The sequence below is a fragment of the Aethalodelphis obliquidens genome, unplaced genomic scaffold (genome assembly GCF_003676395.1).
Source record: "Aethalodelphis obliquidens isolate GAN/ISIS:26980383/991018 unplaced genomic scaffold, ASM367639v1 scaffold21, whole genome shotgun sequence".
NCBI lineage: Eukaryota > Metazoa > Chordata > Mammalia > Artiodactyla > Delphinidae > Aethalodelphis > Aethalodelphis obliquidens.
Window position 1 is genome coordinate 2,030,339 of NW_020837965.1, and position 26,791 is coordinate 2,057,129.

Here is a 26,791-nt window from a genome sequence, read left to right on the forward strand (position 1 = left end):
TAGCTTCAGATAGACTTCTTTTTTACCAGTGGTAAAGTAATTTCTAGAGGAACATGTTTTTCAGGAGCTGGTCGATGGTTCCTCACTTACTGCAGATGTTTGCTTCAGGTGGACATGAAGCCGTAATAGAATTCTGCATTGCTCTGGCATCCATGACCTCATAAGAGAACTATGGGATTGCACTTTTCTTGCCCTCTCCCGTTCCCAAATCCCTGACAAGAGGCCCATCCTCTGAAAAGGAGTCCCTGGTGAGCTCTTTTAGGCTCAACCTGGTAACAGAATTAGCCTCATATTCTTAGGCCATCTGCCACAGACAGTTTCTCTAATTCTCAACTGAATTTATAGTGAATGTACAAACCAACACATTTCCATACGTGAAATCACCCCAAGTGACTTTGCCCACAACTAAATGGAGGTCAAATTCATATGCTATCTGCACATCTGAGCCACTGCCTCTGTGTGTCTGAGGATAATGTATCCAAGACGGAAGGGAACACAAACAGTAGTGCAGCCCTCTCAGATGGCAGAAGGCAGTGCAGTGTGTCACTGTCAGGGGAATTCACGGTCAGCAATGTTTCGATGTTTGAGATTTTCAGCCCCCGATTCCAGTTACCTCTGATCATTAGATGTGAACACGGAATTAAGAAGAGAGTAATTAAGGACACATTGAGCCAGACTTACACCTTAGAATAAGGCTTTTATTGTTTAGAAACAATCTTCCAGAAAATGAAATGATCCAAGATTCCCCAAAAATATTTATTTATACAAAGATTTTGAGAGTAATATTTGTATTTGTCTTTATACCTCAGTCTATGCGTCTGGGGCCAAGTCATTGTGTGGCACTTGTGCAACTTCCCCGCACGCCTCACACGTTGTAGCACCTGCTTCCAGGAACACCAGATGAGCACAAGGTCTCGGGGGTCAGGAGGGGAAACCCATAATGCCCAAAGGCTGCAGAGACCCCAAATCCAGATACGTGCACCCTGACCCGGAAGGCGTCTAACCAAATGTCCGAGGAGAAATGCGATCTAGGAAGGAGGCGAGAGGAGGGGCCCGGGGGGCAGGCCAGAGAGGGCTAACTCCCGCCCTCCGCTTCTGAGTTCAGCATATCCACAGGGCCCAGGAACTGCATTACCTGGATTCCACCCTCCCCCCCAACCCCGTAATGACCCTTGATGCTGATTGACGTCCAGGGGACAATTTGCAAAACTAACAGATTTGTCCATAATCCCAGGTAAGTATGAGATACAATTCTGGGACTTTGTCTTGGGAACCTGCCTGAAGAAAAACACTTGCCTTGTATGACGTAATCCAGGTCCCCTCGAGCAGACGTGGGGCAGTGACGGATGAGCAATCTGACCTCAGCTCCAAGTGTCTTCCAGTCTGGCCCCCCGGCCATTCTCTGCCCTTCCTCCTCCCTAGGGTATCCCAAATCCCATGGCCCTGCGACGTGTCGACTTGCCGTCCCTCTTCCTCTGTCCCCACCACCTCTGTCTATGACACACAAAATCCATGTGTTCCGTAGAGTTCAACCTTCCCCTAATCAAATCCACACTTTCTTTACTACAGTGATTCTCAGAACCAGCAAGAAAGAGAAATGTTCCAAAAGGGAACCCCCATCTCAGCCATCTGCCTGGAGCTGAAGGTTGTGGGCCAGGCCTCAAGGTGAGGTCCATCACTCTTGTGTTTCCCGAGGAGCAGGCAGGCAGGCAGTGGCAATCCCTCCTCTCTCTCTGTAGCAGGCGGGCCTCAGCTGCACTTGCAGGACTTCACCACCATGTTAGAGAGCTGCTCCACCTTGGCGGTCCTCCCGACATAGTACAGGATGGTCAGGGGCTCCAAGTCCTGGGGTACGCAGCAAGGGGAGGCCGAGGCTTCAGGGTTCAGGGTGTTGTACAGTCCCAGCACCTGGGGAGGGAGGCATCATTGAGAGGTTGGAAAGCCGAACCTCAGGCCAGGGGCCCAGGGACTCTACAAGATCTAGGGGCTGCTCCAGAGACTGAGCACGTGGTAAATGGGCCACTGGTGCTACTTCAGAGGAACTGGCGGAACCCAGTTCGGGTGAGTGGCGGGTTACTGTTCATCCACACGGGATGCAGCACGTGGCGTCGGTCTGAGCGTTATCGGTTTAAGCATAACCCCCGTAACTGGGGGACTTGGAATTGATCATGAAATTCTCTTGGCTGTGAAGAAGCCCCCCTGTATTGGTTCATCCTAGCCGTAACTGGTCACTTCGTTGAGAACCATTCTCACTAAACATTGCCTTGAGCCATTTACTCAGTGCCAGAGTATAGGGCCCCAGACAGGATGCAGAAGCAAGGAGCTATGAGGAAATACGCTTCACAAGTTACTGCCCTATCTTGGATTCCTCTTGAGGGAAAGACAAGCTAGGTTCGGTCGTGGGCTTCCCTCTCTTTCCCTTTGTTTCGTGTAGTCTTCTTCTGTGTGCTTTACATTGTCTTTTAAAATAACTTTTCTACATTCAAGAGGCCAGAATTATTAGAGTTCTTTATCCAACAGTAGAGACCTTTCGGCCCCAATATTCCTCGCCAGCCACGTGCATCTCTGACATAGGGGGTGGCATGTGACAGTAATTAATTTCCATATTACAAAAGCAAATAGACAAAGCAACTTAAAAGTCTGGGTGAAACTAGGGAAGGAATTTTAAAGGGTAGAATGTGGCCCACTAGAGTTGGGCCAGGTGCCAAGATCGGAACCGTCACCAAAGGATTTTACACCCCAGGTCATCCTCCGCTCGTTCAACATGCAGCCCTTCATGCATCCTTTTTAACAAGTGGCGTACTTGGCTTAGCCCCACCCCCCACGCGGCATGACCCTGTTCCATACTGAGCTGTGGGTCGTGTCTGCGCTGCGGAGGTATGGGCACGGGCCTGAGCAGAAGTTGGCGTAGTAGCCCTTAGGTTCATGGACCCATTTCCAGCCCAGATCCTGTCGGAAGTCAATGTAGAGAGGGCGCACACAGCAGTTCTCCTCCAGATTGCTACAACAACGACAACGAAAATGATTTAAAAATCAACCTAAAAGGAAATCACCAACATAAAAAACTTCACAAATAGCCCTCATATTTGCACTTGGAATCCTTCCTGGTCATCATAAGAGGTGGCTCTAATCAGTGGACTCCCAGGTTCGAGTGCATTGAGCTGTACTAACTATAAAAGCATTTTCCTCTGTTGAAGACCAGAATCCCAAGGACATAGTAGGCGTGGATATATACATACATAGATAATGTATGAAGAAGAGAAAAAAGGCAGAAGTGGCCATGCCCCTTTTACAGCATGAATCAAAACAAAGACTTGAAGTGTTCCACATAAAACCAAGCACTGAATGTTACTAGCAAACTCAACTTTGTTGAGGTCGGTTTTATTGTTACCTGCCTAATGTGCACCCAACCAGAAATAAACTCTAAGCTTAGGCACTTATGTACTATAGTAAATGACTGCTTAGTCTAAGTCTAGAGGCTATAGAATCCAAACAAGACATATCCTTCTATTAGATTCATGATTCCTAGATTACCCCAAATGTGATTATCAGGCCACTTCAATTCCGTTGCCTGCAGAAATCCGTTTGGCAATACCCCTTGCCAAGTGGGCGTCTGGCCTGTCCTTCAGTACCTGCTGAGACCTAGAACTTGCTACTTCCAAAGGCAACTATTGGCCAAAATCTGGCTTCTTGTGGGTTCCGAGGGTAAACCGTGGCAGACATTCTCATTTTTCTACTCAAGAGCCATTCTTACCCTGCCTTCTCTCTTGCCACCGCCCATTACAGTCTGGAACACCAGATACTTGTTCTCCTGGCCTCCCTTGCAGGTAGGAATGGTCATGTAACCCAGCAATGACCGATCAGACATAAGCAGAAGTATGCAGTGGGCGAGGGCAAATTCTGGCAAAGGTATTTGATTCTTCGTAAGTCACAGATGGAAGAGGAAGGCTGCTGGTTACCTCCTTCCCTCCTCTTGTCTTGAGCATGGACAGGATACCTGGAGCTCTAGCAGTCTTGCTATGTGACCAGAAGCAAGGGGATGAAAAGCCAACATACTGAGCGTGGCAGACTGGAGAGAGAGAAAGCCTGTGTCCTCAATGGCGTAAGTAAGCATCCAGACCAACCTTGGGCCTGCTGCTACACGCTTCTTATGAACAGGAAATCCCCTGTGGTTTAAGCCACTGTCACTTGCAGCCAAGAACATCCATTCCTAACTGACTGAGAGCCACACAGAACAAATCTACATGCCAGCCCTCAGTTGGAGGCAACCACGCTGCCTTTCCTATACCTTCTGTTCCGCAAGCTCAACATCCCCGGTTCATTCCATCGTTCCTCAGAAGACATGGCTTTAGATCTAAAGATTTCCCACTTCATCCTCCCCAGCTCCCTTCGGGCATCCTCCTCTCCGGCCAAGCTGACCCATTCGTGCGCCTTCCTCTACCCAAAGTGCTTCCTCCTCCCATATCCCTACGTGCTCAAGCCTCATAAAGCCCCGAAGACTCGGCTCAAATTCCACACCCTTCAGAAGCCTTTCCTGCGTCCATAGATGAGCTCCTTGTTCCAAATTCCTTCAAGTACTTTATCTTTCAGACCTTCTCATGGATGCGGCCATTTTCTACCTTTCAGTAATTGCTCTGTGTGCTTTCTTAATCCCCCTCCCTTATAAATGAGAAACTGAAGTATTCCTAAATAAGATGCTATTTTTGAATCTCTTTACAATGGCTACCCAACTATTTCCAAATGAGTTCATAATTTCCCTAGCTCACATTCCCCACTGCAAATGGAGACTGTCCTGTTTTCCCTCATCCGGTAGCATCCTTGGACCCTTCACAGGGAACTGAGCCCTTCTTTAATGGAAATCTCTGCATTAATCTCCCTGCCACACAAACATACCCTACAAGTATTTTAAAGCATGAAAACCATGGAGAGGCCAAGCCTCTAATCCAAACCATTTGAGCAACTCTCTCCTCCCCCTTTACTTTGTCCAGGCCCTTACAGGGCTGGGCTGTGGGAAAACAGTGGGGCTCCCAGAAAAAGATTTATAAGAGGTTCTAAATCTCCATTCCTGGGAGATGTTTGTGAAGAGCATCAGGGACCCTCAGTTGGGGGTGGCTTAGGCCTGGGGCCTGACACATAGAAGGCGTGCAATCAATGTGGTCTCAGGAGTCTGTGGGTCTTGCGTGAGCCCAGGCTTACCGGAAGCAGTAATTGGTGTCCAGGGCCCGCTTCTTCCTCTGACCTCCCTGGCCTGGGTTGTCCAGCCGGTCTGGGGGAATCATCATGAGGATTAAATGAGGGCTGTGTTCCTTTTTCTTCTTCAGTCGCCCCAGATCTCCTCTGCCTGGATCATCCTCACTGTCCACACCTGTGGAAGGGAAGGAAGATGATGGTCTCCTGTCTAGGGAAGGCAGGGTGGCTGCTGCTTTCTCATCCCATCCCCCCACTGTTCAGGGGGAGGGACAGTGGGGTCTACAAGGAAGGGGTGGGTGAGATGCAGCTTCATGCTAACGTCCAGCTGCAGGAAGGGGAAGACTGGGTGGAGGAACCGGTATCTAGGGACGCGCAAGATGCCCCCGGTCAGACCCCCTCGTGACTCCTGTGCATACAGAGGGCAGAGAGCCCTTCCCGAGATGCTTCCTAGGGAATCCACAGGGATTCATGAAGCATCCTTGTCACTAGGCAGCTCTAACACATTTTTTTGAGCTGTCAGTTTAGATTCTGAGACTTAGAGCTTGGGATATGAGTTTCCTCTTATAATCTGAATTGGTCAAAAATAGCACAGAAGTCCTACTATGATTTCAGGTGTCACAATTTAAGACAGTTTGAATGGGAGCCAGAAGAACAAGAATGAGTAATTGTTAACATTCGCATCGCACTTATAGTTTCAAAAGTGTTTTCTCTATAAAACTCAGATAAGATCATGAAGTGTACGGTAAACAGCTTAGCAGGCAAACTGGAAAGGAAACCTGCCATTTCATCTGCAAAGACTGAAAACTGAATTAGAAAGAGTCTCAAGTAAAAGAAGATCTATCTTGTGACGGCCAGCTGCTGGCTGTGGTCCACCTCCACCAGGGACAGGAACGTGAGGAGATGAATTTGCATGGTGACAGGAGGGACTTGGACCTCACGCAGGGGCACTGGGACTGGAAGATAAATGGGAAGATGGACCTCAAACTTCTTTTTCTGAAAATCTTTATGAACAAGATAACGATTAGTGAAGTGGGAGGATTTCAACCCAACCCGGGCTGCAGGTAGGGACTCCAAGGTCTTTTGAGCTCTGAGTTCCCGTGATTAGGATGTCAAATGATGTGCTTTAAAAAAAATTAGGCTCTGAAATAAGGCCCATGAAGGGTCAAAGGACTGCTCAGGGCTGGGAGTCAAGAGAGGCCTGTACCTTTTTCCAGACACGCCTCTGACCTCAGGCTTTGAATTGGTTGGTTTGACCTTGACAAACCTCCTGGCCTCAGGTGTGCCTCAGTCACCCACAACAGAGCTTAGAAAGGAAAATAGTACTTCCCTGGAATCCAGAGACTGTCTAGGCTGAGTGCCTTGGAAACATACTGGAAAACCAGAAATGACTCTCAACTATTTTGCCCTCAATGCAAATACCCTGAGGCCCAAAGCAGTCGTTCAAACCCGGATGTCGGATCGCGTGGGCTCTGCGACATCTGCAAAGCCCAATAGTCAGAGTGCTCATATTCACAGCCACCAAAGTTCATTTCTTTTAGGGAAAGCAAAGACAACTATCACTTGCTGAGCATCCATGCACTCTATTTTACATTCGTTATCGCATTTGATTTCATGACAACCTGGTGAAAGAGGTACTGTCATCCCCAGTTTGCTGTCTGAGCTCAGAGAAGTGGACCAGCTTGCCTACATGATTTCACGGCTCTTACTAGCATAACACTGTCTCCCAGATGCTAATGTATTTCTCTGTAGAATAGAGAGTGCTTGCCTTTGGGACAAAGCAGAATCCCTCAAGTACAAAACAGTTGGCCATCTCCGTGAGGGAGCTCACTTGGTTCCTTTCCTTGGGGCCTGGTAGGGGTTTCCTGTTCCGTCTTGCTTCATGAACTCCCCCACCCATTCCACCATATACACATCCATTTTGTTACCTTTGAACTTGATTTCCATCACCTCTTGAATGTTTTCCAGGATATCCCCATTGGGCTGAAAGGTGTGACACGGACAATGAATGCTGATTTCCAGACCTAAGTTGGATTCTGCAAAATAAGACACAGCAATGGTGAGAAAAGCAGTTTGTGTGATGAAGAAGGGTACCTACCAGTCACACACAGAAGAGCCAGGGCCTCTGCCGCCACAGGCAGTCATAGGAACTGAGTTAGACTGAGGCTCCCAGGTGACAGAAAGTGCTACCAAGGCGATAGCAGACCTTCGCGCTCACGCTGCCACATTCCACAAATTTCTGTCGTGTTACAGACAACCAAATGGAGGTATAAACTAGTGGGCACCGTGAAGGAGAACTTTAATAGTCATCTATTTTCAAAGAATGGTTTAGGGGAAAAAAAAAATGTCACCAGCCTACTAGGGGGCAAAAGGATGAGGGTACAGGAAAGGAGAAAACCAGTCACACCCCATACATGTCGGTTGAGAGAGGAGATGTTCTAGCTGTGAAAGGACAGAGGAGAGAGGCAGAGTGCCTGGAAGAGACCAGGGAAAGAGGGAAACTAAAGAACTGTGGGGTAGAGAGGCTGTGATTCAAAAGGCCACAAGATGGGAGGAAGGGGCACAGGCTGAGCTCTAGGATTAAAATTCAGAAAGCAAGGCTAGAGCAAGGTCTCCAGCAAGCAAGCAGCAGAATCAGTAAGGTGGAAGAGGCCACCATTTCTACCAGGGCTACAACTGTAGACAGACAGAGAGAGGTAGATTCCAGAGGAGATAAGATGCAAATCTTCAGTTATGCTTGGCTATATTTCCCTTAAGGAACAAGGACATGATGAGGTCAAGATTACTTAGAGTTTCTTCTTTGGCAATCCTTGTTCACCTTAACGGGGGAGTTGTAAATGTATCCAGCGGGGCTGTGGATGGCTCATTGAGGACAGCCACTGGCTCAGGAAGATGGTTGTGAAATTAGAGAACAGGCCGGAAGAGAAGGCAGAGGGCCATGGCCGAGGGCCCAGATGGCATGAGCTCGGAGAAAACAAGTGTGAGGAAGCCTGGAGGCACCAGGGTTTGGTGGCTGATGTTGTGGGGCAAGAAGGCCAGCTCTGGCCCTTTCTCCTATTGCCTGTGGGATCGGGTATTTTGGTAACTAAAATTGGGAAAGCAAGGAAACTAGTAAAAGGGGTTGCATAAAGTGGAAGGAAAAAAAAGGAGGAATAAGGAATGAAAAATTTGAACTGAATCCAGTAGTTTTGTGCAGGGAAACCAGGTAGTCTGGTATCATGTCAGTCCTGGTGGGTAAGACTCAATCGGGGAAGCTCTCTTGATCCGGGGCAGCAGCCAGCTCTGGTCAGGTATGGAAGAGGTCGTGGGGGGATGACCTCTGAAGTCAGGGTCAGCGCCTCAGGGATCTGATTGATGCCCTGCTCTTGGAGGTCACCCTAGTTCTGTGTGAGCATCCAGCCTTGGGGCCAACCTGGGGTCTTCCAGAAATCTGATGTCAGCAGGGAAAACCCCAGAGTCCAGGCCGCCTCAGCACCCTTCTCATGCGCAGAATGGCCCAAGCCCAGAGATTCCAGTCAGCAAAAGGCAGACCTGGATGTCCCAGTTCTACTAGTTAAAAACCAGCCCAATCCCTTCTCCCATAAACTCTAGATCCCAGCTTCGTTTGTTCTCCCCCAGTCAGGGCAGCCTCTGGGACACACTGACACCTGCTGAGCTTGAAGATTTCTGTCCCAGGTTAGCTTTGGTGGGCTGGGGAGGGGCCAATATAACAAGGAAGCTGAGCCCCAGACGGAGAACAAGAAGTGAATAGAGAGGGATGTATAAGGAGTGTCCTCTTTCTGAAAGAAGGAGCTAGAGTAGCTGAAACAGGCTACATAAAACATAGTACACTTCCTATTACCCAGAAAGGTTTAAGTAGTCCGGGAGAGACCTAGAGTGGACAAGTCCTATGAGTCTGTGAGTTAGAAAGTCGAGACGCAGACAGATGTGTTAGGGAGAGTTAGGGTTAGGGTGCAGGGAGTGCGTGTGTGATGGTGCCTGGCTTGGCTAGCAGGCTCTGTCTAGGTAGAGGGCTCAGAGAATGATGATGATAATCACCAACGTTTGTTGAGTGTTGCTACATGTCACGCACCGCTCTAAGACTATGTGTGCATTAAGTCATTTACGTAATCCCCATACTAATCCTACAAAGCAGGAGCTGTTATTACCCCCTCCCCGCATTATACAGATGAGGACACTGAGACTTAGGGAAATTAAATGGCTTGACCGAGGTATCCAACCAGTAAGTGGTAGAACCAAGATTCAAACACAGGCAGCCTGATATCAGAGCCACGTTCCTAACTGTTAGAGACAAAGAGGGACCAAAGAGAGCCCAGCCGGGACCATCAAGGTAGATGCCCACACAGTCACTGAGATACAAAACGCCTGTGTATTCCCAGTGTGCCCCCTGTCCTGAGCCATGGTGCTGGGCGTGTTCCCTGCCCGGCCTGCTTGGGGAGGCCAGGCTCTGCACACAGGGGAGCCACAGATTGTGTGGAACAATAGCACAGGGGTGTGAAGACCTGGGCCCACAGCCCTGGAGAGGGCTCCAGCCGGCTCTGGGCCCAGAAAGCAGCCTGGGAACCGGTGCACAGTAGGCTCTTAGATGTTTGCTGAACTAATACAAGACCGTATATGTGACTCAGTTTCCTCACAGTCCACACCGCCAACGGCTCCATTTGGAGTCCATTTACTGCCTTGTTTGGGGCCAAGAACCCTCAAGGGACTCAGGAGCTCTGCAGAAGTAAAGGTCTGTGTATGACTCCCCCATGCGAGGGGTGGGCAGCAGCGGCCACAGCGGGAACTGAAGGTTCCAGTGAAGAACTAACCTCAGAATTGGCAGCGGTAGGGACGGTGGGTGGGGAACCCATAGGTTTTATTACGAAATTATCTTTTTGATGTCTCAAGGAGGATGGAAATCATTCTCAGTGCAAACTTCTCATTGAGTTCTGCAGCTGTGAAAATAAGAACTCCTTCAAGTGCCCAGGGCTTCAAAGAAATCCAGGTGGAGCTGATCAAAATCAGACAGGGAAGCTGAGAGATTCATTTCCCCAGCCTCTCCTCTCTGTAGCCATGTCGGGCTCTAGGCAGAGTTGAGTCAGAATTCCCACAGTGCTGCTGTCAGCTGGTGCACATGGGTTCTCCCAGGTTTTTGCCTTCATGTTCAGTCAGGGAGACAGGAGGGAAATCCCAGTACCCTTGGAGCTGAGGCAGGACCTCCAGCCCCCTATCTGCCGACTCAGCCACCAGGTTATGCCCCTCAGATGGGGACCTGCACACTCGGATGCCTACAGAGCCCAGCAGGTTATGTAAGTGAGCAAAGTGAGCCAGTGTGTCATGCTGAATTGGACTGGCAGCCGCACCCTTGGGAAACACTGGGGAATGGCAGGGCCTGTGGTGACATGAAGAATGCATGCCCGGCCTCAAGAGGTGGCCCTACTCACCTCTGATGGATTGTTACCAGGAAATCTTCCCATGTGTCAAGAAAAGCCAGAAGTCTAGGTTTTATGTGAAATCTCCTGACTTTAAAACAAAAACTGTTGACCACTAGTTAAATTAAAACAATATTGGTAGGCCAACCAGTTTGTGATCTCTGCCTTAGAGCTTCAACCCCTAATTTCCTAAAACACTGAGGACAAGGAAGGACCCACCTGCCCTGGGTATCAGTACGTGGATGGATGGACTGTGGCTCCCTAGCAGCTGATGAGAAAAGAAAATTCTTCACAAGACAGGACCACCTTAGATACCCTCAACCCACTGAGCACCAGACCAGGCAGTACCACCAAGCAAAGAAGGGAAGAAGTAGCAGAGCGTGATGCCATGAGGCACCAGGACTGTCCATCAGGAGACTCAAGTTCTAATCCAGGCTGGATGACTCTGGTCAAGCCACTTAACTTCTCTGGGCCTCCATTTCCTCGTCTGACCTAATAAAAGCTTACTGTCCCATAACAGGCCAAAAACTTGGAAGTTCTCTTAACTACAATGGATCCTTAAAATAGCTCTGTGAGGCATGAAGGGAAGACACCATTACCTGTTTTCCAGGTGAGGAAGCAGAGCGAGTGGGTGAGAGATTTGGGATGTGTGAAGTTGGATATGCCTATTGGACAGCTCTACCAGGATGACTGCCAGGCCTTTCAAACTTAATCAGCCAAAATGGAACCTGCCCCCAAACCTGCTCTTCTCCCAGCCTCCCTATTTCAATGTGTTACCACATGGGTGTTCAGCCCAAAATCTTCAGTCATCTAGACTCCTCTTGTGTCCTCTCACCCCATATCTAATCACCAGTCAGTCCTATTGGCTCCACCTCCAAAATACAGAACAAATCCATATCATCTCCATACACACGGCTACCGCCCCGGACGAAGCCCATGTTGCTCTCACGTGAGCTGCTACAACGGCCCCTAACTTCTTCCCTTGACCTCATGACAACCAGAGAGTCTTTGAAAGATGTAAACCAAATCACCTCACCCCCACATCCCCAGCCCTGCTGTAACCCACTCAGGACGTCTCATCACACTTGGAATAAGTCCTGACACCTGACCGTGGCCTTACAGTCCTACATCGTATGGCTCCAGCTCCTCTCTGAGCCCCCAGCTCACTCTGCTGCAGCCACACCAGTCAGGCTCCTGCTGCTTCTCACTGGTTTTGCTTAGCACATCCTTTATCCTGACCTTCACAGACTGGGTCTTTCTTGTCCCTCATATCTCAGTGCACAAATTCCTTCTTCATAGAGACTCCTTGAACATCTGATGTTGGACCCCACCCAGTCATTATCACTTTGCCCTCTTTCTGTTTTTCCTGGTACTTATCACTATAATATATATAAAAGTCTTATTCATCAATATGTTTACTTGTTTACTACGTGTCTCTCCCACTGAAAGCCCCATGAGATCTGGGACCTCACCTACCTGGTTCACTGCTGAATCCCCAGGGCCTGGCTCAGAGTGAGCATTTAGTCAATATCAGTTGAGTGAACGAATAAAGGACACACAACAGGTCAATGGCAAAGCTAGGCTTTGAACCCAGATCTGTGTCTCCCCTAGTTCTGGCCTCTTCCCTCTGTGTCATGAAGGACCAAGAGACCTGAGGTTCCTTCCAAAATGCTCATCCTGAGTCCACCTACCTCTTCGTAAGAGCCATTCTCGCACAGTGTCTGTGACGTCGAAAGACAGCCACTCAGCAGTGCCCCGCGTGGGCAGATTCTTGCCATCGAGATAGCGCTGCTTGGCTATGTGCTCATCCGGCTGGAGGATCTACAGGGCAGAGGAAGGAATAAGTCCCGAGGCCAGGACGGGGCACCCACGTGTCATGATGTAGGAGGATGGAGAGGGGCAGCAACAGCAAACTAAGACTTCTTAAATGTTCCTTTGAGTTCCTCGGTTAAGTCTTCATCCTCTTAACGACAGACACAGATACAGAAACTAAGGCTCAGAGAAGGTAGGATTCACACCCAGGTCTGCTGAACTCTGAGCAGCGTGGAGGCCCAATCTGGCCAAGGAACCAGCTTTCCCGCCTGAGTGGTGTCTGTCCTGGGAGGGGGCTCACCTGGAAGAGCTCAATCCTCTGCTCACTGCGCTTGGAGCTGGGGTTGGGCATCCGCAAGACCCGGAATTCCGCTCGGAACAGGTTGGTTTCATTTTTCTCCACTGAGGACACGTTGAAGCGGAAAATCTTGGACGTGATTCCTTTGGGACAGACGGCCAGGTCATCTAGGAGGCAGAGCAGTGGGGAGAGGCACAGCATGAGCGAGACCCACAGGGACAGTGTGCTGCCAGCAGACACTCACCAAGGGGCCAGGGTTCCACCTGTGACCTCTCTAGAAGCTTGAGTCCTCAGATCTAAAGGTGGAAAAACCCAAGGAAGATCCGGGGTGGCCCTGGAACCACACATAGGCCTCATGGTGAAGCAGGACATGGTGCCCCAGGACATGGCACTAACAACTGGCCCCTCCAACCCCTCACCTCGCCATCCCCACTCTGGCAGGCTCTCCAACCTGCTTTCCTACTCTTTTAGAAAATACAGATTCTCCAGTGATATCAGCAATTTCCTCTAGCAGTTTAATCATTGTTAGCTAGTTGATTCATTCATGCGTTTGTTCATTCAGGCATTCATTCATTCATCAGACATGCAGTGAACAAATGCTATGTGCCGAGCACAGGCTAACACTGGGAAGCAAAAAGGAAAAGACAGGGCCCCTGCCTTCAGGGAGATTAATATCCAGGGGAGGCTGTTAGTACATGGACCAAACAACAGGACCAGAGGGAAAGTGCTAAGGGCCTTTGGAGAAGCCTAGGAGTTGCTGCAAACAGGTCAGAGGAGGGAGAGGGTTGAGAGCACTTCGTGGAAGTGGTGATTATTTAATCTGGGTGATTATTTGATCTGGGTCCTGCAGGAGGAAAGGGTCTAAGGATGCAGAGGAAAGAATTTTACATGAAAGGACTGCTGGAAGCACAGGCAGGGAGGGGAGCAAACGCACGTGAGTAAGAGGGACCTGAAGCAGCCAGGCTGGAGCCCGTGAGACAAGGTCAAGACAGTAGATTGGGGTCCACCTGTGGGGAGGCTGAAACGTCAGACCGAGGGGCTGGATTTTATATTATTAACAGTAGGCAGTCATAGCAAGTGACACTCTGGATCTAATGAGACAGCACTGGTGTGACAAGGAGCCCACACATCTGGAGCCTGGCAGACCCCCCAGATGTTTCTTCAGACTAAGCCGGTCTATCACCATTGGCTCCTGTCTCTCTAAGGGTTACTTTCCCTGATAGCACACGCTATGCCAGCCTCTGTCACCCTGCTGGCCTCTGAACCTCCATGCACAAGACAGAAGGCCGCACATGCTCTTTCCCACCCCCTCAGAGCCAGATAAAGGAGACAGGAAGATCCTGTCATTTCTTTACAACCTCAAGGTCTGAGCAGCATTAACACCCAGAGAAAAACTTTCTACACAAATGGTAACAATAGCCAGAACTTGAAACTCAAGCCCAGAGACCCAGATTCCACACATAATGAACATGGCTGGAACAAGCCCATAATCACCCCAGGGGGCGTTTAGGAAGTCATGGACAGGGCGGGAGATCAGAGGCCTGGACACAGGCACATGCGCTACTGAGCTGTAGGAAAGGATGAGTGAGTGTTTCTGGAAGTTGCCATCTGGTGGGTCTGACACTGGTTCTTAGAAAATTAATGGAACAGATGTTGGGAAAACAAATGTGTGAATGCTAGCTAATGAAGCCCTGATTAATAACTGGCTTTGAAAGAACGAATACTGCCAACTATTCCTTAAACCATTTCGGATAAAACCAGAAAGAGGGATCATGATGGCCGTTTAATTTTTGAGTTTGCAAGTCTGTAACCCTCTGGACATGGGTAAGCTCCTTGGAAGGGAAACCTTCTCAAGTACTGACATACTTGGGTCTCAGAGGAGCTGTCATCAATATGGCTTCAGTTAGACTAGCACCTCCAGTAACTGTTGAAAGAGGGAATAAAAGATACGTCAGCACAGTGTGTGCGTTGCTATAAAAAGGAAAAGGGGAACAGAAAATGGCCCGTGCCAGTGAGGAGAGTCAGACTGGGGGGCAAGACAGTGGGGAGCCAGGGGACGGAGGATGATGAGCCAAGAGGGTCTTCAGGACACCCTCGTCACCCTTCCTCCTTGTTTCTTCCAGCCCATCAATCAGATATCTTCCCCAAGCTAGACTCCTCTTGGTGGGAATTTCAAGGAGATTTCAAGGGGATGGGAAAGGTCATATTTTATCCCTGGGATCTACAGATTTCTAACAGACTCAGAAGGGACATTAGGGGTCATCTAGTGCAACCCACTTCAGATAAATTCGTGCCCAGAGGGGTCTTGGCCAGGGTCACACATGAATTAGTTGACACAAGCAAACTGACACTAGCAAGCAAAGCTCAGACACAATCATTAGTGATTTTAAAAGAACTGTATAGGAGAGGAAATAAAATGTAAACATAATCTTCCTGACAATTAAATCCACGCTTTAAATAATTTGTGGAATGAGCCAGAGTATAAATAAATAAACAAAATGTAATAACACTATCTTACATTTCACAGAACTTCTATTAACTCATCTGACCCTCTAACAATCCTTGAGGAGAATGAGAATAAGTAAAATTTATCATTTTACAAATGAGAAAAGTAAGTATCAGGAAAGTTAAATCACTCTTCCGAGATCACTCACACAGTAGGTGGCAGAGGTGGGATTTGAACCCAGGTCTTCTGACTTCATTTACTGAAGCAAAGACTCTGGAAGTTGGAGGGGACCTCAGAGATCATTTAGTGGAGGGGTGATTTCACCAACAAACTGTAGCAGGATTCCATGAAATGGGGCTAGAGTGCCAACTTATGCCTCAGAGAAAAACCACTTCCCAGTTTTGTGATTAAGCCATGCTTCTGCAGAACACTAGTATTATTGAGAGCTGGCCTAGGAGGTCCACCTTTACAAATTAAATTATGACCAACTTTTTCTATTGCACACAAAGTATATATATTAATGGGTGCTATTTTCTCCTTTTTACTATAGGGAGAGAAAACTAAGCAAAGAATATTCATGCAGGGTATTCATGGAAAAATCTGGAAACAGCTGACCATGTTTAGACTGGGCATTTTTTAATGCTTTCAGACACCTGGGCTCCTAGATGTACTTCTGCTTGTGCTCATCATTTCTGCTAGTAAAATTAATTCTGGTTCCAATGATGGGACTACGTATATCAGTGTGGCAGTGCTCCTCTACCCTAGCTGTTCCTTAGAATCACCTGGAGAGCTTTAAAAACAGATGATGCCTGGACCTAATCCCCAGAGATTCTGATTACCTCACTGGAGTATGGGTGGGTCCAGAGCTTTTTTTTTTTTTTTTTAAGATCTCCAGATGATTCTAATGTGTAGCCAGGATTGAGAACCACAGTTTATAGTGCTCTGCAAAGGGTACCATGGCATCCAGATGTTCTGATAAACCACAGCTTTAAGGATTCAACCTTTAAATAGGTTAACCTTTAAATGTTAACCCGTTAAAATATTGTTTGGCCAATGCACTGTTTTGTAAAATTTTGAATTAGAAGCCCATAAACATTTTAAGCCCAGGTTAAAAGTTGGAAAATTTCACAGAAAGATTTTCTGCTCTTCTGGGAAGCAGTTAAGATCTAGTCATGGTGGACCCACATTCCCCAATGCAAAAATTGGCAGGAGCTGAGTGGTGGGTGCCCTCTTTTAATGGGACATGGGCAGTTCCAAGTCCCCCCGCCACCAGTCTCCCCATACACCCTATTCTCTCCATGACCCCGAAGCCAAGTGTCCTGTGCAGTTTGTCATGGTCCCTGTGCTGCAGCCTTTCCTCTAGATCATTTGCATCAGGGGCCTGGGTTCTGTGGGCTCTTGTGTTTGCAGGCCTTCTAAGGAAAGGTTTTGCCCTCGTTCACTGAGTCTTAAGCGTCAGTGAACTTAAAATTCAATACGGAGCTTGTTAAAAATACAGATACTTCAAGACGACACCCCCAGAGATTCTGATTCTGTAAGGGTAGGCTAGGGACTGGGAATTCATGTTTTTCACATTGACCTAGTCTCTAGTCCACACTTGGAGAAACACTGACCTAGCGTGCAGAGAGCATTGGCACTTAGATCAAATGAGTTCTTTCAATAAGAAACCTCTTTTAATTTTCAGAATGAACAAGATCTAAAAGTAGCATCCAGAAAAGAAACGCTAAAACATCGTTTTCTCTTTGCTCATGAACTCTGGGTTCGCTGGTTGTCTTAGCGTCAGACCTCGGATGAAAACAAGGGTCTCCTGCCAGACACAGATAATTACAAGCCAGAAGTTAAAACAGCACCTACACTGGTGATATCTTGATAACAAGGATGACAAAAGAACTGAAAAAGCTGTGTGCTTCCCCACCACGTGGGTCAGAGAAAGCCTCTACCCACTTCCCATAGCAAAATCCTGGAGAATTATATAGGAATAGGATATACATGAGTCTTGCCTTCACTCCCCAGCAGAGACCTGTTGAATCATCCCAGATGTATACAAAGAACTGTCTCAGCTGGAAGGGAGCTTAGAGATTATCTCTGACTTTACAGATGAGGAAACTGAGGATCAGAGGTGTGACTAGCTCAATTCCACGTGGTGTAGTTGCTTAACCTGCTTGAGAGTCTTAAGCAGATAATGAAAACACTTTTGTTGAATTTGGGAGAACGTTTGTGGCAGTATGAATCTCCAGGCCATAAAAACAGGCAGAGCTAAGAAAGAGCACACCCAGGGATCCCTAAGCAATCTGCCACCAGGGTTACTAACATACAATAACAGCTCCTATGCCCACCTGCTTGGTCCAGCATGTGACTCCTTCATATCATAAACCAAAGTTCTCTTGGAGCCCAAAGGTTAAAGGTGGGACTTACGATGCATGTTTTATGTTTTGCATTATTGTCTAACAGCATGCATTCTCTAGGGAGAATGTCTAGGTTACAGCCCTGGTTCTTTTGGGGCAAATCACTTAATTGATGCATGTTGCAGTCTCCTTATCTGGAAAGTAGGGAAATCTGGGTACCCATCTGACAGGGCAGAGCCAGAGAACGGTCTTATCCTCTTTGCTCTCACCTTGATGCCCTTTCCCCTACGCCACTGGAAGTTAGTCCTTCTTGCACTTCGCACTCCAGGCACCCTTGTCTCCTTGCCCCAGCTCCTGCTGTCACTTCCCTCTGAGAGCCTGTCCACGGGGTACCGGAAGGGGCTGGGAGTGATGAAATGTGGAAGGGAATGTGATCTCATCACCTCGGCAGCAGGAGCTCTGGCACTCAGATCCTACCAGTGCCCCACCCATAGACCCCGGCCCACCCTCAGGAGTTCTAGACACTAGGCTTCCCTCGCCCCGACCTTGGAGGGTGGCTCTCTGCTCCCTCTCAGCATCTGTTAGACGTTTGCATCTGCCCACTGCCTCTTTATAATTAGTGTGCCTCGTGCATCTGTCTCTCTGGGACTGGCTCAACACCTGACCAGCCCGAGGGCAGGCCAGGCCTGCGTCTGCTCAGCCTCTGTGTCACCTCCAACAGCTGCAGAGTCTGGGCCTGCTTCCTGTTTGCACCTGCAAGGCTCACTGGCATCACCCGTGTCCCACAGGGCCCCGGACCCTTCATGGTATCTCAAGTCGCATCCTGCCCACCGTGCCAGGTTTCTTCCTGGCCTGATCATGGCTCTGTGGCCCCAGGGCCACCCTCACCTACTGCAGTTTCAAGGAAGGTCCTGGTGCTGCAGCCCGGGGCTGCCCAGCATCTGTGCAGCCCTGTCCCGGCTGTCCCCAGGGCTGTCCACTAATTGTACTCTGAGTCTCTGCACACATGTCCACTGGCACCTGGGTGCCCTTACATGTCTCTGGCTCATTTGTTCTCAGCTTGGGATTCCAGGCGGCGTGGGCCCCGGTGACGTAGATCCCTCTTCCCGGGACTCCTCCTCCTGGCCCGGATCCTTAAGGCCCGGAGTCTGTTCCTCTTGCCCTGGACTCTCCTCACACCTCTCCCGCAGGCGTCAGCTTTCCACCCTTCTCCGATGTTTGGCCACTATGTCCTGCCTTTGTGGGTGCCCAGGGGGTTGGGGGTTCAGCCATTCAGCTGCTGATGCCTCTGGGAACCACAGGCCCCTGAGGACCCTGAGTCAGCCTCACCTAGAGAACCCTGGCCAGGGAACACTAGCTGTGCTTCACTCTCCGGCCACCACCCCACACGGGAGCTACCTCCTAAGGCAGCCACAGGAAGCCGGAGCGGGAGCCCCTCGCCAGCAACCGCAGGCTCCTGGGCCTGGCACGGGCCAGCTCCCGGTAAGGCCTCTGGCACCTTCTGCCAGAGCCGGTCCATCCATCGGCTGCCCACTCCTCCTTCTCTCTAGCCAGGTTCCTCTCAGCCCCTGCAGTACCCCCGCTGACCACCCTCACCTTGCCTGTTCCATCCCATTCTCCCACCCCCACTCTGGGCACTGCCCACCTCTCAGGTGAGCCAAGGCTGAGGTAGCCTGGGCGTCGAGGACACCTGCTGGTAGGAAAAGCAAACAGAGCTATTCCCAGAGTCCCTGGCCTGTGAGTGGCTCACATTCCTCCTTCCTGGGCTGTCAGTTTCCCAGCATCTGCCAAGTCTCTCTCTGTTGTATTGAGGTTTTTTAAATCCCCGTTCAGTAAATACACATGACTTCCACACGTGTACAAACACACACAGACGTCTCACCCAGAAGCCTCCCAGCTTCTCGGCACAGACGGGAGCTTCCTGGGAAGACACACTCCCAGACACACGTCCCCTCTGTATCCACAGCCACACCTCCCACCCACTCTTCCCCTGACACGCAGACACAAAAGGGCTGCCGGCCGTCATCTACACATCCAGAGCCACATCCCCGCTTTCCCCGTGTCCACGGGCCCGGAAGACGCCCATTTTGCACCCATGAATCTGTGTACCGTACGAAACCAGACTACACATCGCTTTAAAGCACACAGCCACGTGAACACAGGCGCATCCCCTTCCCTCACGCACACAGCTCACATGGGTCACAGGCATGGTGTGGACTGAAGGGCCTAGGCAGCGAGAAGCTGTCCCTTGCCTGGGCCTCAAAAAGCTGGACAGACAATAACTTGGGGCAGGTATACTCTTCTTCCCCAGAACTGGAAAAACAGAACTGAGACGTGTCACAATGAGGTGTGAAAAGCAGGGAGAAGACCGAGGTCTCCAGCTCATGGAACCGCACGGCCTCCCTCATGAGAGAGCCAGCCCTGCCCCTTTATGGCACCTACATGCACCCATCTGACCACACGTGCCACAGCACGCGTGCTAACGGGACAGCGCAATGTCACTCCAAATTCATGTGATGTGAGTTCAGCAAGCTGCTCAGCTCCGGGGCCCCCGGCCTCCCGGCAGCACTCGACTCTCACCAGAGTGCCTCTGTCTCCCTCCCCACCCACCTACCCAGCCCCAGCTGCGCATCGCACCTCCCCAGCCGGTGCGGGTGAGCCCGGGGCACCCTGCTGTGTGGCTACCGCTAGGCCCCCCTCTGTGGAGCTCCCCACTCCAGGTCAGACCCTCCAGAGCAGACACCCCAGCGGGAATTTGGACTTACTGTGCTCCTCCAGCCCGTGGATCATGTCGAATTTATAGATTTCTTTGGCATAGTACTCCGACTCGGTGTTTTCCTGAGTGCAGTCGTCTCCCCTCTCCCCGTGCACCTCTTCCAGCAGCTCTCGGGTGCTGTTGTAAAGGTCCAGGACCTGGGTGGGGATGTTGGCCAACACCGATGGATCGGGGGGACTGGTGAGCCTGAGTTTGCTCAAGATCTGTCCCCTAATGGCTTCCACCCGCTTCCTCTTGATGTGGTCGAAGTCCAAGGTGGTGCAAGTGGACATGGAGAGACTGACCGTGGCAAAGTTCAGCAGGGCCAGGACCACCAGAGCCCTTTGCAAGTGCATCTTCATGCGTGAGCAGGGGAGAGAGGCCCGGGGGCTGCAAGGCCTGGTGAGGAGGAGACCCCAGCAGACGTGCAGAAGGAGGGAGGAAAACCAGGCGGCCTCCCTAGATCCCGAAGACTGAGGCTTGGCAAGAAGGTGCATGAACTCACTGCACTGCGAGAGCTTCAGGACTTCCAGGAAGCGCTGGCAACCCTGAGCACGAAGACGCCGACTGTGTGCCTTGAAGCTCTGGGTTTCTTCTCCATTTGTCTAAACAGGTTCTGCTGGGCTCTGACTCCCAGCAGGCCAGGTGGAGGGCAAGCAGAGGGCTGGGAGGGGTGGCAAGGCAGCTGGGAGTGGGAAGGGAGCTGGAGTTTTTCCTTAGGTAAAAATAAATAGAGCAGATATCTGATATTGCCAAACGGCCGCTTGGCGATGGGGAGAAAGTGGGTATTTTAAAGAAGGAGCAGAAGGACCATGGCTGGGTCCCAAAATCAAAATCCTTGCCTTGCCCTGAAGGAGAATAAGAAAAGAGGATGGAAAAGAAAAGAAAAAAAAATTAAAAAAAAAAAAAAAAGATCACCAGTGAGTAGGTGGGGAGAGGCAGGGCTAGGCCGCTGCTGGCCCAGCTAAAGATGGGGACAGCACAGGACACACTTGTCTCTCGGGCACACCATTCATGCTTTCTCTTTTGTTTACACTTCCCCGGGGGCTTTCTAAATGACTCTGTTCACGCTGCCTCTCATCTTCATTGGCTGGGATGTGGGCTTATGTGCAATTGGAAGGCAGGGGGGACAGCCCCTGGAGAGCAGCCCCAGTAATCCACTTGGTCGCCCAGGTCACCAGCACCTCGGCTTGTCTTCTGCCTCGGCCATTGCTTCTGTTCCCTGCTTCTCTTTAAAAGATACAAAAGAAAAAGAAAATAGAAGCCAGTTCACTGCACGCCTCCTCCGGAAAGCTGTTATTCCTTCTTTCTCATGCTTCTTCCCCTATCTCTCGCCTCTCTTGCTCATTCCCTTGGACTTGGCTTTCTGGTTCCCTCCCTTTCTCTCCCTCCAGCTTCCCTCTCTCTCCCTCTCCCTCTCCCTCAAGCTCCTCTCCCTCTCTCTCACACACTCACATGCACACACACTGCTTTCTCTATTTCTCTCCGCTGAAATTTTATACCTCCCTCCCATGACGTTTCTGGCCCGGGGCGGGGTGGGGGGGAAGGGGGCGAGGGGAGGTGGGGGTGAGGTGGGGGGAGGGGTGGGGGGAGGGACCAGCGCACGCAGCCTCTTTTGCGGCACGATTTTAATGTTTTAAACAGGCACAGGAAAAGCCGAGCCCATTTGAAAAATACTTCGCGAGTCCTCTCGATCGACGTGGTAACTGAACTTTTTTTACCCTCTTGGAGTCACTCCTGCTACACGTTGACTGTTTTTCTGGAAAGTTACTCCGATGAATCCCCTCCCTCCTTCTACCCCAACTCCTTCGCCCTCTCGCCAGCTGTCAGTCCGTCCTCTCCTCGGCGCGTCTCTGCTCCCTCCCAGGCCCCCCGTCCAGGCCGCCCCCCGGGCCTGGCGGGACACTGGGCAGGGGCCGGCGAGCGCGCAGGGCCTGGGCAGGGGCGGCCGTGCCCACCCTCGGTGGGGCTGACGCCCGGCCTGGGCGCGGGGTTGGAACTGGGTTCGGCCCCGCGGCGATCCTGGCCCCGATTCTTCATTGACAAGATTGGAGTCGGGTGGCTCGCGGAAGCTTGGAGATGCTCCAGGGGCATTGAAAAATGGTGGCGTTTTCCGGCAGATCAAGGGTGCCCTCTGGCGAGGCGAGGCCGCCAGTGAAGGAGGTTCCGCGGGTCGGAGCCGGGAAGGCCGGGAGGGCCGGGGGTGGGGGTCGGGGGTGAGGCTGGGGGCCTGGGGAGAAGGGGCCGCGAAAGAGGACGAGGAAAACAAGACCGAGTGCCCTGGGGAACAGCTTCCCTCTCGGCCCGACGTGCGTACAAGTGCACTTCTCCCTTCCCGGTCCCGCTCTGCAGCCCCTCTCACAGAAATGTCCTCCAGATGTTCGCGGCCTTCCTCCCCGCCGAGAGTTCCGCGGGGAGCTGCGCCAGCCAGCGCAGAGTCAGCAGTTGGCCCGAGCCCATTTCCCAGATGGGTGAGGGGAGGTTTTCTCTCCGCTTTCGTTCCTTTTCTCAGCCTAAGCTTCTAGGTCTTTTCCCATCAAAAGCTTAGGGAGGGCAAGCCACCATGCCCGAGCCCGTCCCCAGGATTGTCTCTGAATTGATCACTTTCCTGGGACTCAGCGCTGCTCCCTGCCACCCCAGCCCACCTCGCCCTAGCCTTCCAGACCCTTCCTGCGAGGTCTGGTTCCTGCCCCTGGCTCATAGGCAGATTCTCTGCATCCCCAGGGCCCTGGTTGATCAGTTTAAGTTGAGGACAGTGAGGCATAGACCCATTTAAGAGGCTACACTGCTTGTGAGTGGTGGAGGTGATATTTAACAAGGGCTGTCTGGTTTGGAAGACACTATATTTATTTGCATAAAACATGAGGAATCCTAAGTGTAGAAAGCTTAAGGTAACTTGCTTTTGAATTACTTTTAGGTCATAGAGTCAGTGGGTGTCAACACTGAGATTTGGACCCAGGAAATCTATTGCCAGAGTCTATGCATTTAACTACTGTGCTCTACTGACTCTGGAATTCAGCTATCATTTGAGAAATATTTTTGACGTCTACTTATATGCCAGGCACTGTTCTAGGCTCTGTAGATGCAACAGTGAACAAAGCAAACAAAACCATTCTCTTATGGACTTCACATCTAGAAGTGGCAGTAGGGCCGTGGAAAATGCAATAAATGAGCTAAATATGTAAATAATGTAGTATGATCAAAGGTGAGTGCCACGGTGGAGAATGAAGCAGGGAAAGAGGAGACAGAGTGCCTAGGCTGGGGGGACGCTGCAATTTAAAATCAGAGAAGGCCCTACTGAGACCTTCAAGTAAATACTTGTAAAATGAGAGGGAAAATTATTAAAGTGATGTCCTTCTGCACCCCACCTGTACCAAATCAGAGTCTACAGGGACGGGGCAGTAACATGCACCAGAGAAAAATACTTCAGTAAGATCTGGCGATTCAGGTGCCCAGCAAGGTTTGGAAAGCCCTACTCCAGGGCTTCTTTCTGCCCAGAACGTGCACCCTTTGCTTTCAGGAATTTGGGGAAGAAGTGGGAGCGGAGTCTTGGAAATTAGCTCTAAAGTGGTGGTGGTGTGGCTATGAGCAGTGGAAGGAAAATAGAAATGGAGTCGGTATTGCTAAGAGCTCTCTAAAATGGAACCAGAGGCCTTTGAGGAAGTGTGAAGTATGTGAGTCTCAGCCTGGATAAAATCTGACCTTTTGACCACTTATTGTCCTAATGAAGGCATTCAGAAGATCTGCCAGAAACTCAAGATAGTTATCAGACTCCTACCTTATAATACCTCGTGACAGCCTATCTACTGATCAGACCCTTACTCTAAAATAACTCATGATTCCTTAATGACAAATATTTCCTTTCTCGTGTCAGAGTACAGCCTTGTGGCTTTTGCCTTTGTAAGCCCCTGACCCTTTCTCTTCCCTGGAACACTCTTTTGACTTTACCAGAATCTGTGTCTCCTGAATTGCAATTCTTAAGACCCCCCCCCCCCAATAAAGCTCTTTATTCTTTGCTGCCTCGATATTGATTATTGTTCAACAGAGATCACAAGAAATGGAATAATCCAAAGATTAAACCCTTCTTCCTCATCTGGTGCCAAGGAAGAAGGGAACAAGGGCTTCACTGGAGCTTATATTTCATCCATCCTGGGTTTTTGGCAGTGAATGTTTCTTCAGGTTAAAATCTAACAGGGTATTTTTCTCACTGAGAATCAGAGTTCGTGAGTGAAAGATTTTAGGGGTAATCTCTAAGAGCCACTACAAGGGAGGAAGCTGAGGTCCAGAGAGGGCTCTGCCTGGCTACACAGGTAGTTAGCAGCAGAGCTAGGATGAGGCTTCAACTCTTCTGACATCCAGGCAGTACTGTTGTTGTCACAGGCATGCTAACGCATAGCCCTACCCAGTAAACATGTATTGATAAATGGTTGAACTGAATAATTTACTAGGCATTTAAGAAATCCTGCATTCCTGTTTTAGAGTCTTTAATCCCACTTCCAAGTCCTCGCTTTTAAGAGGTAGCCATCTAAGCCTTACCCCAGGCATGGTGTTGGGGACATTGTTCACTTTCAGGGTCATGAGCCCATCTTCTGGGGGCCCGGCTGCGGGTCCTCAGTACTAGGGACTGGTCAGTGGCATTGACGTGGGGATCTGTACATGGAGAGTCAATGAAGACTCAACTCGCTTGTCCCATTAGACTGGGAATTTGGGGGCCGTCTTCCTCTGCTGGCCCAGGAGACTGGCTGGCACCCAGTAACATGCACCAGAGAAAAATTCTTTAGTAAGATCTGGTGTTAGAAAGCACCTGGCTCTGCTGCTTAACACTCAGGTGACTTTCCTCAAGGCATTGCTCTGCACCTGAGTGTCTTCAGTTGTTGAATAGAGATACTGCTCCTGCTCACTTCATGGGGTCTTGGAGGGATTATTTGTACTTTTGAAAGTTATTAGTACACAGGTTTGTTTTGTTTTTTTTTTTTTTTTTCGGTGCTGCGGGCTCTCCCGCCGCAGAGCACAGGCTCCGGACGCCCAGGCCCAGCGGCCATGGCTCACAGGCCCAGCCGCTCCACGGCATGTGGGATCTTCCCGGACCGGGGCATGAACCCGCGTCCCCTGCATCGGCAGGCGGACTCCCAACAACTGCGCCACCAGAGAAGCCCAGTACACAGGTTTTTGATGTGTTGCTTCAGCGGCTCTGTATTCTTGAAGGCAGAGATTATGTATATTGCACTTTTCATTGTAAATCATCTATTGGCACCTGACCCTCTGTGTGCCTGTTCTTTCATCTGTCCATTGGAGACAATACAACTTATCTTGCTTCCCACACAAGGTTGTTATGCCCTTCCCATGAGCTAATAACTGTGAAGGTCCTCTGTACATTGCAAAGAGCTTTACAAATGGAAGGCATCAGGAAAATTACTACTATTACTAGCAGTGTTTGCACTTGACAACTTATGTGTTTGAACAGAGCTACAGATGTAGGCAGTTTCTAAAGACTAAAACTGTTCACTGTCCCACAGGAGCACCCTTATCAGGATTTAATATCTGGAGATTTTTTCCAGATGTCAAAAAAGGCAGGTTTAGGATAGGTTTGGTTTAAATTGGAGGTTGGCACGTAGACTCCAGGAACGATGCGGCGGACCCTTTAAGTATTGGGATGGAAGGGCGGAGCCGTCGTCAGGGACGCGACTGGGCCGCTGGGTTTCCAGGAAGTGACGTCAGGCGGCCGCAGAGATGGAGGACGTGCTGGACCTAGGCGAGGAGCGGCGTCGCGGCTCGGCCACCTCCGTGAGGACCGACTCGGGGGGCTTGGGGCCAGGAATTAGCGGGTGGGGAGGAGCGACCCCGCCGGCCCCGGCTTCCCTGAGTCCCCTCGGCCCGGCCTGTCCGTGGCGGCCTGAGCGGGCCGGCTCTGAGCCTTGCGGGGGTGAGGTCGGGGAGGAGGCGGCCTCCCTCGCCCCGCCCCTGAGGCAGCGGTGAGCTCCTCGGCTGCTGGCCTAGGGTTTGCTTTCTTTAAAATCCTCAAAGAGTGGAAAACAGATCCTGCCCCCGCCGGCCTCTGGGACCGGTGGGAAATTTCCCAGCTTCTCTCCGCTTTCTGGAGCTCCAAGTGCCAACTCCCCTAGAATGGACAGATCTGAGGGTGACTGGAGGGGCCCTGGCCAGAGTCACGCTTGCACTCATCCTAGTGCTTTTCCCTTGGGACATCTCATAGCAGAAGTTGATGTAAAAATCGTACTGTTTTATGCATGGAAGGAAGGAAGGCGTTAGACAGGGAGGTCTTTTCTTGCCACTAATCCTCATGGGGAGGTGGGCGTTACCTCAGTTTTATAGTTAAGGAAATAAAGATTTATAACGCAGGGGAGTGGCTAGGTGCTCGGGGGACCCAGAGGTCAGAGGGCGTATAAAGCTGTTGCATGGGTTAAAAAAAGTCAACCTCCAGGAACCTCGATTTCCTTATGTCTAGAATGGAGATGTTAATGTCTACTTAAAGGGGTTGCAGTGAAGATGAAATGAGGCGTGCGTGGAGAGCATTTAACA

The 26,791-nt window shown here is 50.3% G+C and overlaps 2 protein-coding genes across 5 annotated transcripts in view; one reads left to right on the plus strand and one right to left on the minus strand.

Moving 5' to 3' along the window:
* Positions 1 to 648: 648 nt before the first annotated feature.
* The window catches only part of TGFB3 (transforming growth factor beta 3), a 28,125-nt gene continuing 1,982 nt past the window's right edge, over positions 649 to 26,791 (minus strand). The window contains exons 1-7 of one of the 2 annotated variants that reach the window (XM_027120091.1): positions 20,265 to 21,784; positions 12,712 to 12,875; positions 12,290 to 12,419; positions 7,116 to 7,223; positions 5,197 to 5,365; positions 2,848 to 3,001; positions 649 to 1,908 (exon numbers count right to left, since the gene is read on the minus strand). In XM_027120091.1, the coding sequence (XP_026975892.1) occupies positions 1,750 to 1,908; positions 2,848 to 3,001; positions 5,197 to 5,365; positions 7,116 to 7,223; positions 12,290 to 12,419; positions 12,712 to 12,875; positions 20,265 to 20,751 (1,371 nt within the window). In that variant the 5' untranslated portion in view covers positions 20,752 to 21,784 and the 3' untranslated portion in view covers positions 649 to 1,749. Of the gene's footprint in view, positions 1,909 to 2,847; positions 3,002 to 5,196; positions 5,366 to 7,115; positions 7,224 to 12,289; positions 12,420 to 12,711; positions 12,876 to 20,264; positions 21,785 to 26,791 lie in introns of those variants that run through there. The other variant, XM_027120090.1, reaches the window with a different exon arrangement.
* IFT43 (intraflagellar transport 43) overlaps positions 25,944 to 26,791 on the plus strand; it is an 86,404-nt gene continuing 85,556 nt past the window's right edge. Inside the window, exon 1 of one of the 3 annotated variants that reach the window (XM_027120094.1) lies at positions 25,944 to 26,038. In XM_027120094.1, the coding sequence (XP_026975895.1) occupies positions 25,985 to 26,038 (54 nt within the window). In that variant the 5' untranslated portion in view covers positions 25,944 to 25,984. Of the gene's footprint in view, positions 26,039 to 26,109; positions 26,227 to 26,791 lie in introns of those variants that run through there. The other 2 variants (XM_027120093.1, XM_027120095.1) reach the window with 2 other exon arrangements.